General features: G+C 34.1%; 1 protein-coding gene across 1 annotated transcript in view; it reads right to left on the bottom strand.

The window, feature by feature from the left end:
* The window catches only part of LOC117112346 (lactadherin-like), an 80,777-nt gene that overhangs the window by 36,182 nt on the left and 29,464 nt on the right, over window positions 1-15,131 (bottom strand). Inside the window, exons 2-8 of the mRNA XM_033255422.1 lie at window positions 13,553-13,617; window positions 12,998-13,326; window positions 12,133-12,271; window positions 10,809-10,835; window positions 3,389-3,717; window positions 3,107-3,245; window positions 235-500 (exon numbers count right to left, since the gene is read on the bottom strand). Of these exons, the coding sequence (XP_033111313.1) occupies window positions 235-500; window positions 3,107-3,245; window positions 3,389-3,717; window positions 10,809-10,835; window positions 12,133-12,271; window positions 12,998-13,326; window positions 13,553-13,613 (1,290 nt within the window). The 5' untranslated portion in view covers window positions 13,614-13,617. The remainder of the gene's footprint in view (window positions 1-234; window positions 501-3,106; window positions 3,246-3,388; window positions 3,718-10,808; window positions 10,836-12,132; window positions 12,272-12,997; window positions 13,327-13,552; window positions 13,618-15,131) is intronic.

The following is a 15,131-nucleotide window of genomic DNA, read 5'->3' as shown; positions in this document are numbered from 1 at the left end:
TAAGAGACAGGAACAATGATGTACGTATCGTTTTGGGCATACTCCGTCAACGATCTAGATTCTTACAAGTAATTAATAAACTCTTCTGACAGGTGTGGAACCAATGTTTCGCAGAAAAGGCCAGTATAATACTATTAGACCACAGGGACCGTTTTTATGTCGCAGAATAAAAATCCAATCCCGACAATTCTTCAAACAACGGATATAAGGTCTATGCGCATCGAATAAACCTACCATTACGTGATTGCCTTCTCCAATGACCGTTTCCATATTGTTTCCATCCATGCTATAAAGAATTGTAAACGAGGTTACTGATCCACGTGTAGTAACACCAGTAATTTTTTTAATCACGCCAAAATCTGCCTGTATCCAGGGGTGTTCGCGGTCATAATCTGGAAACCAATATCGTCCCACCAGATAATTGCTAGACGCCGTCAACGATACTTTCTCTGAAGTCATTTCAAACACATCTGAGCAGTTTGTCTGCGGATTTAGTCTGCCTATAGAGATTAAAACATATAAATACATCAACAACGGCAGCGGCGGCGGCGGTGACAGTAGCACACAACAACAATAACAATAACAACATAACAACAACAATAATAATAATAACAATAATAACAAAATAATAACAAATAATAAAAATAATGATAATAATAACAATAAAAATAACATTAATAATAATAATAATAATAATAAATAAATACTTTGCAAATTTGATTAATGTGTACCAGTATAAACTAGGGATAAATATATTAACATCATCTTGATTATTTACATTCACTCAGAGTGATTTATGAATTTTTACATATATACTCCATACACAATTCTTAGACTGAAAAACAGCAATTAATATATCAAATATTTCTTTTTTATTTTAATCTTTGATTATATTTTATATTTTTGTTTATATTTGGCTTTTGCTAGCAGTAGCTGGAAAAGATACTGTTCTTATTCTGACTTTTTTTTTCTTAAATATCGTTTTTCCTATCTGTTTTTACTGGGATCTACCACCTTGCACTTTGAACACATTCCATGCTGCGATTTTTTCCATACTTAGTCGAAGAACAGACCATATCAAGGATGTGCCTCCTAATATTTAGTATCAATTTAGAGTAGGGTGTGAATGTGAGGACCAATTAAAGTGATTTAAGGGCAAACACTCTAAACCAGTTTCGGGGAAATTCAACCAAGTTACAAGAAATGTTTATGTGGTGATGTCAATACAATTTAGAGTTTATGTGATGGTAATTTTAATTTCAGACGTCCCAGACATAAATATCTCTGAAAAACTACTAATGGGTCACAATGAAACTTTCTATAATTGTGTTTCAAGGTCCAGACAAAGAAATCCGGAGTATGGTGTGGAAATGATAACTATTAAATAGAAAATGTCCCAGACCAGATATTTCAAAAACGAATCAAATGATACGAATGAAATTTTCGGGGAAAGTTCAACAAGGAAGAAATTATTGTGTGTTGGCAACGATTTAATTTAGGGTGTAAATGTGAGGTCATTTTAATTTCTGACGTCCCGAACATAAATATCTCTGATATCTTATCAATGGATCTAAATAAAATATTGTATAATAGTTTGTCATAGTGTAATAAAGAAATGATTAAATTTTGGTGACGATCCAAAGTAGGGTGTAGATTTGAAGACCATTCAAGGGAAACATTCTAGACCAGATATACAAAAAAAAACTTACAACTGATCTAAATGAAACTTTTTGGAAAGTTTAACCAATTTACAAGGAAGACATAGTTATACTTTGGTGACGATATAGATTTAGGTGTAAAATTGGGGTCATATTAAGTGCTAACGTCCCAGACCTAAATATCTCAAAAACTGACCAACAGATCAAAATAAAACTTTACAGAATGTTTTGTGATGGTCCACCAAGAAATGTTACAATATAGAGGATCTACTATAGTAATCTTGATCCCAGGATTGGATAACTTTCATGCACAGTTTTTAACTAACGGCTGTTACGTTGTATTTTGTAATAATTGTTGTATTTTGTAATAAGCTTGTCGTATTTTGTAACAACAGTGCTGTCGTATTTTGTAATCAATCTCTGTCGTATTTTGTAATAAACTGAGCCGTTTGTAATAAAGTCTGTCGCATTTTGTAGTTACAATTTAAATGCATGTTTTCTTCTATACATTTACAGTTTTTCAAAAATTAGATAAAAATTTGTGTTAATAATTGTTTGGTGGGAAAATGTTTTACTAAGATGTCAAAGGTCACATGGTTTGTCGCATTTTGGAATCGTATTTCAATACATTTTTTCCTTTATAGTTCTACAATTTTTAATGGACTACACACAATATTTGTTTGGTACGGGTGTGAGATAAAACAGGTCAAAGGTGAATATAAATAATAATTAGGGTTAGTTAAAACATAAAGATTATTTTGTACTTTGAAGTTATAAAAGATGGTGTAGCCCTATTAAAGCTCCTACTTGGGAATCGTCAGAAATAATATTCAAGTTCAGAGGTCCTTAGTGGCTATTTGAAAAACACTTTTTTTAATACAAATTTAATGGTTTAATTTAATGGTTTGGCAAAAGTGGTGGGCCTAACGATGGTTTCTGGACCTTCAAGGTTACAAGGATACAATGAAATTTCATGTCTGGATACAACAATGTGAAAAAGCATAAGACTATTTACTAATAATAATAATAATAATAATAATAATAGTTATGATATATTTGTATTAACTTGTTTTTAATCACCCAATTACTGGCCACCCCCACTAAAAACCATCTACATCTGATGTTTACTATTGAAGTCTCTAATTCCTCTGGGGAGGGAGGAGAGACGATGGCGTTCTGTAGAGACCCGTGGTGGCCTCAGTCTAGCTACGTTCAATGTAACAGTTGGCAATATCTGAATGAAGGGGTGACTTACATTAGCCCATATCGAGCACAACCGTTCGTGGTAGACAAGACTTTAAGGAACGCATGTTGACTAGCATATTCTTTGGTTTTGGTTGTTCCATTGTTTTCTACCACTTATTTGTTTTGTTGGTGTATGTATGATACGATAATTTCATGCATAACGCCACTGGGAATATATTCAGGTGTATACAAAATAATCTTACCTGGGCACCCGAGAATCTCGAACCTTAATAAAATACAATAGTGCCATTCAACAGGATGAATACGCAAAAATCTGGTAATTATCAACTCGGGAAAAATATTCGTCACAGCTGTGTCCCCATCCAAATTACCCTCAAATACCTATTAAATGAAGACAGTATTATGTATTAGTTATTAACAATCTCAAAACATGCATTGATCCTAACATACAGATTATGTATTGGACCAGTTATGATATTATTACGTTGGATTGATTATAAATAATGATTTTCATTGATATTTACAACCGGAGAACCTGTGCCGAGTCGAACCGTCTTCCATTCTTTAATATTTCTATCATCGCCATACTGTATTTCAAACCTGGTAACCCATCCGTTTTCATATCCCTGAGTAATTACACCAGTCACGTATTTCGATGCGCCTAAGTCAACTTGAATCCATTGGTTCATATTGTTTTTTGCCGCTATCCACCCACCGTGTCCGTCACTATCGCTTACAGAGTTGAGTCTAGCACGTCGGGCGCCAAAGTTATCCCTCAGCTCACTTGATGCTTGGATATTAATACTTGGAATTCTGCGAGATTCCATCCCTAGTGCGTTTGTTGTACAAGACTCTATCAATTTAACGAACAGGATAAAAATTATTAATATCACCATCACCACCATTAATATAATCATCATCATCCTTGTTATTATCATCATCGTCATTATTATTATTATTATTATTATTATTATTATTATTATTATTATTATTATTATTATACGGAATAAGGCATGTATCTTTATAGGTCTTTTAGTAGTGGTTCTAATTCGATGATGTACCGTCCCATCTCATCTCATTCATGGTAGTCGCAGGGTCGTGACAATTTAAGAATGTTACTTCTAGACGTCATGAAATGACGTCGTGAGACTTAAAATACTAAGACTTCTCTTATTTACTAAGATCCTCTTATGAAGCCAAAATTGTCGACAGAATGCCCTTCTGTCAAGACGGAATTTCTTCTGTCCCAATAAACTTTTTGTATTTTAAGAGAAAATTTCTTTTTTTTAAATAAGTTTATATTATGTCGACTTCTGGGGAAACTCTAACGGAACAAAACGACATAACAGCCCGATGGATTGAGTATTTTAAGGATCTGCTAAATGTGGACATAACAATGCAGACCAATGATACTCAATCTACTCGACCAACGGAAGACCTAACTATGGAAGAACTCGAGACGGCCTTGAAATTGACCAAAAACAACAAAGCCCCAGGGCCTGTATGATTCCCATTGAAAGTATCAAGGCAGGAGGGGACCAAATGAAGAGCATCATACTGAAACAACTCAATCACGCATTGAAAACTACAACTTTACTACAAGAGTGGAACCAGTCAGTAATATGCCCTATTTTCAAGAACAAATGGGACCCACAAGAATGCAAGTCGTGTTGGCAAGCTCTACGAGAGAATTTTAGAAAGGATATAAGATCTCATGCAGAAAGTATGCTATCTGAGAGTCAGTGCGGCTTCAGACCCGGAAGAGGAACTGTAGATCATATTGCAGTCTTGAAATTATTCTTGGAGAAAAGCTGGGAATATAATACTAATCAACACATCTGTTTCTTAGATCTGAAAAAGGCATTCAACAGGGTCCCAATGGATAAAATGTGGAAAGTAATTGAGGAAAGATTTAGAACTCCTCTACTCAATACAATCAAAGCATATACATTACTGTATTAGGAGGCACAGAGTACTTTACCGTCAACACAGGAGTACGACAAGGAAGTGTCTTATCACCTCCCTTATTCATCCTCTATCTCAATCATGTTATCATGTTATGTTAAACGTTGAAAGAGAAGATTACAAGGCTGAGCGATTTAGGTATGCTGACGACATAGCACAGACAAGGGAAAGTATCACACGACTTCAAAACATTATGAACCAATGGGACACTGAATTTAACAAGGCGAGCCTGAAACTTACAGCAAAACAGAATACATGAAGAGAGCGGGAAGACAACCAGAAGAAGGTCACATCACTGTAAATGGACATATTCTTAAACAAACAGCAAACTTCAGCTACCTAGGCAGTAAGCTTTCTTTCACCAATCTCATGGAAGAGGAAGTAAACAACAGAAACACTAAGTTCACAAAGAATTTAAATGCACTATACCCACTTCTAAAAGAAAATAAGATACTAAACCTAGTGAGGGCATGCATTTACACAGTTATACTAAGATCAGTTTTACTGTATGGAAGTGAAACCTCGACCTTGACACAGAAACTTAAAAGCAAGATCCAAGCCACAGAAATGAGATTCTTAAGATTGATCTATGGAGTGACCAGGAGAGACAAGCAGAAATGAAAAAATCAGAAAATACTATCTTTGGAGGCTGCTCTGACCATCATTGAGAGAGGTCAACTCAGGTGGTATGGTCATGTTCTGAAAATGCCAGACTTCAGGGATCCCAAAAGAATGTATAATTGGAAACCAAAAACAAAAAGATCAAAAGGCCGACCTAGGAAACGATGGGAAGATCAGATCAAAGATATCACCAAATAAAAGGGGAAAAGCTTTGCAGAGATCAAGGCTTTGACTCAGGATAAATATGAGTGGAGGGCACTAGTGAAGAGGCTTTCAACTGACAGACCAACTGGCCTACAGACGTCTGGGTGAGCAGGTGAGCATAAGGTCTAACAAGCGAATAATACAGATTAGTTAATGCTTTTTGATTCTTAATATTCCAAAGGTTACGCTTAATTAGGCCTAGGATTCTATTACTTTTGCAGCAAACCTGTTTTGTATGCTCGTTAAAAGTCAACTTAGAATCAATAGTAATACCAAGGTCACGGTAAAAATGTACGACCTCCAAGACGTGGCCGTTAACATTATAAGGATAAAAATGTTTACGTGGTTTAAGTGTGATAGTTAAAATCTTGCATTTGTTTAAGTTAAGGGGCATTTCCCAAGTGTTCCACTATAAGTACAATATATCTAAATCGTTATGAATAGATTTGGCATCGTCAATCCACCAACCAATCGGAACAATTTTAGGTTATCAGCATATAATAGACATTGCGAAGTAAAATTATGAGGTAAGTCATTAATGAAAAGATTAAAACATAAATGGCCTAAAATAGTGCCTTGAGGAACACCAGATTGTACCGATGTCCATTCAGACGTAGCGCCATCAATAATAACTCTCTGTTCTCTATGTATAAGATAGCGAATTAGTTTTAATAAGTTACCAGTAACGCCGAATTTAGAGATCTTGTAAATGAGCAGATCGTGATTAACTCGGTCAAATGCTTTTGAAAAGTCAGTATGTATTACATCACACTGAGAGTTGTTATTTAGAGCATTATATGCAAAAATTAAAAAGTTAGCTAAATTAGAAGTGCTTGAACGCTTAGGAATAAATCCATGCTGAGTAATTGAAAGTACAGGAGCAACATGGTCATATAACACATTATGAATAATTATACGTTCATATATCTTAGCAATATTAGGAACAATAGAAACAGGCCTGTAGTTACAGACCTCATTTCTTTTACCACCTTTATTGACTACCGTACTCTCGCGAATAAGCGCCCCGTTTGAATAAGCGCCCCTCCCTAACGTGAAAATTCCCCTTAAGCGCTTCGTTTGAATAAGCGCCCCCTTCTAATTTGAATATGTTTTTCTTTTTAGCAAATCAATAATCCTATCAATCCTAGGACTGTGTTGTTGGCATAATTGAACTGTAGAGTGGAAACACATTCCTCTTAGGTCAATATCAAAATGAGGATATTTCTCTTGGACAGATGAGAGCTCCGATCCCTGGAGAGACAGTATATTTCCAACTTTTCTCTTTTTACATATTTGTCTATGCCTAGTCCTACTCCTCTTTTTCTTTTCCGACAATTTGCACCTTTAGCACATTCTCATCTGATTTTTCAAATAAAAAGTACAATGATCCTGCCATCCTGCTAATCTCAATCGGCCGATGGCCAACAGGAACCACTACCCACCACTAGTAATTGCATCTGCTATTTTACTGTTATATTCACGCATTCTTGTCATGAGCCATGTTCTCCGGACGATTATCTTTTCCGCCTAACCACAATTCGTAATGCCTTTAAAAACGTGCCTCTTGAATTTAATAATTTCCCTTAAGAACCATTCGATTTTCATCTATTTCCATAAGCGCCCACTCAATTTCCACTCTGTTTTCATAAGCGCCCAGTTTAAATAAGCGCCTCGTTTTAATAAGTGCCCCTCAGAAAGTGCAACAAATATTTTAAGCGCCCGGGCGCTTATTTGCGCGAGTACGGTAAGTTTACATTGGCCATTTTCCATGCTCTAGGGAACGTACGTTCACTAAGTTACCAGTTAAATCATACACAGAGGTTGAGAGATGGCAGGAGCACCACGTTTAAGAATAATATTACTTATGTCATCACTACCAGATGACTTTTTTGACATCTATTTCACGTAAAAGTGTTTCCAGTCCAATCCAATCCAATCAGAACATTGTTTTTGCAGATACGAAGCGCTGCACCCCACATGTTATACACCTCACAACCCACGAGCAGCCGTGATCATTGCCTAACCCATGCACAAAACAAGAAAACAAATCAAAAGAAGCAGTGGCAAAGTTTGGAATCATAAATAAATAATGCAACAATAAATAAAATAAGAATAAAAATGGGATAATTAGTTAAGAGGTGAGTCTTTAGGTTAGACCTAAAGACAGCCAAAGATGGTAAAGATCGAATGCGCACTGTAAGGTTATTCCAGATGAGTGACGCCTCGCACGGAAAAGATTTGTTACCAATACGTTTGTTAAACATAGGTTTCGATACGTAAACTATCAATATTTAAAGTATAAATAGACATTGGAACGCTATTATTAAATACAGGACTGAAGTATTTATTAAATTAGCTTTCTCCTCATGAAAAGAGGCAGTAGTATCATCATGCTTCAATTTTTTATATGTTTAATTTTGCATTTATATGAGGATTTAATCCAGCCCCATAAACGTTTAGAATTAGTTGTCATATCGTTTGATAATTTGGTAACATAACTGTAGTATTTACTACGAGAGAGTCTCTTGAATTCAGCTCTAGTGTCTAAAAAATTATCATTATTGGATGTATTAGGGTGTTTCCTGTTTAACGTGAACAACCTTTCCTTTTTACGAAGATTACGTAATTCAACATCAAAAAATGGTGGTACTCCCCGTCTAGGTTTCACTACTGGCACAACATCTTTGATAACTGCTAAGACCTAAGAATTAAAATCATCAAACAGCATCATTAACGTTTTCACAGAGTTTTAGAATATCCCATGGGACATTAAAAGTGTGTCAATTAAAAGATCTTTGTCTATTTTCGTGTAGTTATATAGAGTCATGTTGTTGATGTTGTTAATAAAAAAAAAACCTAGGACGACAGTGAAACTTAAATTAATTGAATAAGGCCTATGATCAGATTTAAAATATCATTACCACAAGCAACTAAGTTAGATATATCTTGACTACATACGGCAAGATCAAGGATGTTATCACGGTTAGAGGGAAACATATTGCATTTAAAAAGATGAAAATTAATAATAATTGAATTCACGAAATATTGTTCAATAGTATTGCTGGTAGTTGAAGTTGTATATTTTGACAATTTTATACCTGGTAGATTAAAATCACCTAAAAGAATAAGTTCACAGCCTGGGTTATTAAGATATACATCATCTAATGATTGATTTAGTTCTTCAAAAACTGCAAGTTTGGATTTAGGAGAAATATAACCCAACACAAGAATGATCTTTTTTTATTCCAGAAATGGTAATCTCAATGAAGATGGACTCTAAGTTATCCTTTTCTAGGTGATAAAGACGTTGGGACAAAAGGTTGGAAATTACTAGCATGAGCACTCCTCCTCCTCTAAGACCATTATTTCTGTCTCTTCTATATTGCGTAAAGTCCTGCACGGAAACTTCAGCATCAAGAACGCTGTTATTTGACCAGGTTTCAGTAAAACAGACAACGTTATATTCGTTATTTAGAAGATGACAACGGTAGAATTGTATGTTATAAATTTGTTTTTCAGGCTTCCCATATTCTGGCAATAAACATTCAGGCTTTGAAATTTACTGGAGTTCAAAATTGCAGCTTCAGGTCCTGGGTTAAGTTCAATGTCACCGCTAGTAAGTAAAGTAAAAGTTGCAACAGAATCTGAGAAACACGGACGAGGTGCACTGCATCGATGGTGACGAATAGGTTTGTATATTCTGCTATAAAAATAAGTGGTCTACTTTCAATATTAATAATAGATTCAGCATCTGCGAGAATTGAAACTATGAACAGGAGAGCAATAATGATGCGTTATCAGAGGAGCATCAACGTCAAAAAATAATCAGGAAATCCACAAGCAACGCTTAAGTGACAGGGCATCAAAAAATAATGTTAAAATCGAAATTTCAGTGTCAGAGTCGGTAAGTCAAAGGCTCAGAAGACATACAACGGCAAATAAAATTGCATCAAATGTTACAATCCATAATACAAGAAAACGAATGAGTTAAATCAGAATAATTCGCTTCCGGAATATTTAGTTGTCGAAAAGTTCAGGTCAAGATTACCGCAGAAAACAGACAAAGACAAAATGGCCGCCAAACAATGGCGCAACTCCAAAATGTTCATAAAGCACTAAAAAAAACACGACATAAAGATTAAAATTCAGTTAAAATAACGTTTCAGAAGCACAATGTCATTAACTCCTTGGTAAATGTACAATGATTGTGTCTTTCTGAGACTCACTCACACAGTAAGCATGCTCTTTATAATAAAGGTAGGTAGGTAGCTCGGCCACAGGTACATACAGTATAAGAAAATGGCGGCAAAGATGTAATCCTTCCTTGATACAAATATAAAAGCAATCAGAACAACTAGAAGCAGTAGTCTTGATTTTAATCGAGTGTAGACTGTAAATCTAGAAGTTGGATTCCATAGAGTACGGGTAACTGATCAAAAACTGCTAGCATTTCAACAAATGTCTAGGCCCAGGGACTGCCTTCGCGGGAGTTTTGACTTGACTTGATTTTGTGATAAGACAATGGGGTAGAGTGCTGTGAACAACACGTCTACACTGAACGGTTGACAATGAAATTTACGCTAAATACTACCATAATTCAAATCAAAATATTTTAAATTTAGCTAAAATTGTAAAGATGGTAATTAAGTTACGGAGCCTGTTGTTTTTGGTGCGTGTGTAAATATATGCTAATTGCTAATTGCTTACTTGCATAATTAAATTGCCACTGATCCTGAAATTTATGGTAATTTAGATGGTAATTAAGTGACGGGGCTTATAATTCTTTTTGGTTTGTGTGTGCAAATGCTAACTGATAAGTTGCATACTCAATGTTTCTCAATTACAATAAATAAATTTTGGTAAGTCTGATTGGTTTCAAACTCCTACTCATCAATTCTGAAAGAATGATCACACCCTGGGGATGCTATGCTTTTACTCCACGGCGTAAAATGGCATTTCTGTTGATAATATAACTAAGTCATTGCAACTCTCTGGGTTGTAATGTTCCAGATCTCTTCCATGCATACAATCTAGGAATTTCGTAAGCTACCTACGTTATCTAATTAGGGTTTTTTTTCAGATTATTCTATGATTTAATTTTTTAAATATATATTTAAGTCATTCAAGAATATACTAATGTAGATTTTAACTTACCGTTAATAGCTTTTTTGTTTTCTGTTTCTGTAGAATATTTAAAAAAAAAAAACATTATTTATTCAGTCAAGGTCAATTAAATTAGTTCGAACTAAAAGTAATTTGTAACTAGTGTAGGCCTATTTACTTTGATAATTGTTTAATTACATTTACAAATCACGACAACAAGTGGTCTATACAATTACTACTTTCACACTCTTTACTCGCAAAATTAGAACAATAGTATGTAAACATTCAACCCAGTACACGTCTCAGAAGAAAATACACCAAGAACATGCAGGGAAAACATAAATTTTACAAACGAACAATTACAATCTTTATAGGTATTTTTTTAAATGAATAATTACATAGGAAGAGTAAAAAAAATAATAGTGATTAATTAAAAGTGAGAACACAGTTCCTTACATTCCAAATCGCGTAACTGAAATCAAAAGTTAATTTACTAAGTTGTCTTTTAACTGTTTTGACTTTCGAAGTACTCAATTTTAAAATCAGTCCTCGTGATCATATTTCGAGGAACAGGAGGCGACAAGAAAAGTCGGTGTTATTAAGATCATAATGTGTGCGTGTGTGTGTGTGTGTGAGTGTGAGTGTGTGTGTGTGTGTGTGTATATGTACCTAATTTTCTTTTGTACATTAGTAAGTAAAGCCAAATACTATGATATGCTGTACTCTTTCGTTACGCTATAACCAAAAATCCATTGTAAAGATCTTTTAAAATATATTGGATGAGATTAGAATAGGGCACGAATGGTATATCAAAAAAGATCAACGAATGGGTTGTCAATCTGTATATTTTTTGTTTTGTATCACCTCAAGTAAATTGTATTCTTCCGAAATTTTTCTACAACTTACAGTTTATTCAAAGAGAATGATATAAACATCTTATTCTATTAAAATACTAAATTTAGTCGTCTGCGCTTATTAAAATTTTAAGCCTATAGGCATGATACAGCACAAGTATAAAGAAGCCAAGTTTCATTGAAACGTACGTTTTAATTTTTATGAAACAAAAATAATATACTATATAAAATTAATGTCTGATATGGCTTTTGTAGTAAAAATACTTTTATTGTTTTTCATTGTTTCTAAAATCTCATTTTTCTACCCATCATGCAAGATTACCGGTACTCGCGTGATGCAAGTTTTGAAACAAGTATATTTTAATTCCAATCTGGTCATGCTCTGCAAGCAGTATTGATAGTTTTCAACCAACGCATGGGATGAACGCAGAATATACACGACGTGCATGCTAAACAACATAGTTATAAAGGTATATTGTTATTTCTTTATTATCAGAACGATATTGCATTGCCACAATTACCTTTGCAGATAAGAACTTCAAATCTTAAACTGATATGTTCATGCCAAGACGTTGGTGTTAAGCGAATATACAACGCCATCACAGGAGAAGAGAACATGTTTGTTACTTCAGTGTCTTGATCATCATTTCCTGCAAAAGTCTAACAGGAAATTCATCAATAACATTCCATGTGCATAAAACATAATATAGAAAGTTCTTCCCTTCACATAAGCAACATACACACACATACCACACATCAATATCCACATGTACTACAACTAATACATCATTTATTATATACTATTACACAATTATTGACAAACAAAAATTGCACTGAATTCCGCAGGATTTTTCTGCGTGGAAAGAGCTCCTATCATCACTTCCGCTAATAACACTGCAGCCACAGTTGGGTTGGTTTTCCTGTTCAGTTACAATCAACACCACCGCCATTATCATCATTTTACCATCATTAATGCATGCAGCACCTATCACTAACAAACACTACCATAATCAGTATCACCACCCCATCATCACAACCATCGCTATCACCAACACTATTACCACCACCACCACCACCACCACCTCTAATATTATTACTATTTAGCATTGCCATCACCATCATTATTAATTTCATTTTATTTCGGAAGATACAATTTCATTGTAGGCCCTAATTGTCATTGTCATTACCATCACGTGTGCATCGCTATCGCGATATCAAATTATATATTATCATTTTATTGTGACTATGTTAATATCAATATATGCCTAATTAATTCTTATAAGTATTAACATATTAGGGTTAACACTGTTATTGAAGAGACTATTATAAAATGTATGTAGACCTACGTACATTTCTATTCAAGCTACAATTAAAAATAAGTTTTACCATTGTGTCGCCTACAATGTCTGTTACATTTTCCCAAATTTGCGCATCCATGCTGTAAAGTACAATGAATGATGTTACCCATTGGCTGTAGTGTCCACTCCTTCCTTGTGTTATGATACCAGATACATTAAGAACACGCCTCATGTTAACCTGTATCCACTGGCTCTGGTCATTTGTTTTAGCTGTCCACGAGCCACCAGCGTTCAAATCTGGCCTAAGGTTAAGCCTGCCTCGATCCGGTCCGTGCCACTTGTCCAGTTCACTGGACGCATGTATGTCATCAGGACGTACATTTCCAGACTCCAAACCGAGGGGTTTGTCGCATTTTTCTAAAAAGCAAAACAATGACCATATATAGACAAATAAAACATGTAACACTGGGTTTAACCCAGTATATATATACAGTATATATATTCATTATTATATCATGCTTTCATGTCGCTTTCAAGAAATAAAGAATGACCCATCAGACGATAGTGCCGTTTTGTGATAATACATCTTAAAACCATTTTTGCTAGAAATTTCTAAAACAGTAAATCAATATGCATTACCTACCTGAAATTGCTAAACTGTAGAGAAGTCCCAGAATCGATAGTATGCAGACTAATTGGGTCATTATACTGTTTAGAAAAATTAAATTTTCAATTAATGAAAAAAAAACATACTTAGGTTGAAAATGAACTTTTCCATTTAGCGAATTTTTCAAATACCAAATGTCAGGAGATACTAAATTTACTAATCAAATTGACAAGCATCCATTTAGGTGTGTTATAGCAAATTTAATAATATTGTTACTAATTCTTTAAAAAAATATATACAAACACATTATAATTGCGCCATTTCTCAGTAATAAACTATATTGAATGGAACTATATACACGTCCGTTGTATATATACACGTATGGGTCTAGGCCTAATAATACATTTCCGTAATATTTTTGTGTATGTCTGTCTGTAATTAGGCCAGCCTTCTTGGCATGAATATTAATTTTTCTCTTTTATCGAAACTGATCGCGACGTTCAACATACTAGAGAGTAAGTGAGAGAAGCGAGCACACCTTCTAGTATGTAGGGCCTTTAAGTTTATTATATTTAATACATTGGTCATGTTTTTAATTATTAGGCATATATAATGATATAGTTACTTAATTGACTGTTTTGAATAGATTAAGTGTTTGCATTTTATTTATACTTTTTGCTTTTTGCGTTATGTATTGAATTAAAATGTCATGTGTTTTATTTTTTTCTAAAGCGGGCCCCTGAACAGCTTACCTTCTTGGCTTAACTGGAATGTTTGCCTTATTTAAATGCGCTTACAAAAACATAAACAACAACAGATTATGACTGTTATAGCTAAACTAATAAAAACTAACAGATGGCCTAAACAGAGTCATTTTACAGTGCATATACAACAAATAAATTTACAATTTAACAATTCTCAGTACTGTACATTATCCCTGTAACAAAATAAATATGCCATTTATAATTGTGGAAAGGGCATTTACTGAAGCAAATGCTTTTAAATAAGGCCCTTACAAAGAGAGAAAAAACATGATAATAACAATAATAATGACATAAAATGTATAAACAGTAATATAAATAAACTAGTGAATAATAAGAACAGTCTAATTTTAAAATCACGTAGTATCAGAATAACCCTCTAAATCCCAATAAGGGGATTTACATCCTGAGTGGTCCCTTTAACACTTAAACAATAAACGGAAAACACATATTGACAAAAACTGCGATACAAATATAAAATGACAACAAAGTGTAAAAAGTGGTATATAAAGATAAAACAAATCTGAGTTTAAACAATTTAAAAGTACATGGTTAAAAATTGAGTCTAAACATATTTGAAATTAATGTTATTGCAATCCAGCACAAACAATGTTCATTAAGTATGCCTTAAGAGCTTTTAAAAAATATTCCCTATGCTTAATAATGTAGAGAAAGTCTGGTTATTCTCACTTTTGTAACACGAACATGATAATTATGTTAGATGCCTCTGGTTGAGTACGAGTCCATTGCGGACAATTTAACAAACATTTCATTCAGGTAATCAGGACACATATAATAATATATTTTAAATACACGATTCACTGACAATTACTAGGGTCTAGTTTCAATATTAA

Source organism: Anneissia japonica, unplaced genomic scaffold (assembly GCF_011630105.1).
Source record: "Anneissia japonica isolate Jap-2015-1 unplaced genomic scaffold, ASM1163010v1 scaffold581_len1011336_cov187, whole genome shotgun sequence".
Classification (NCBI taxonomy): domain Eukaryota; kingdom Metazoa; phylum Echinodermata; class Crinoidea; order Comatulida; family Comatulidae; genus Anneissia; species Anneissia japonica.
This window is presented reverse-complemented; position numbering and strand designations above follow the sequence as displayed.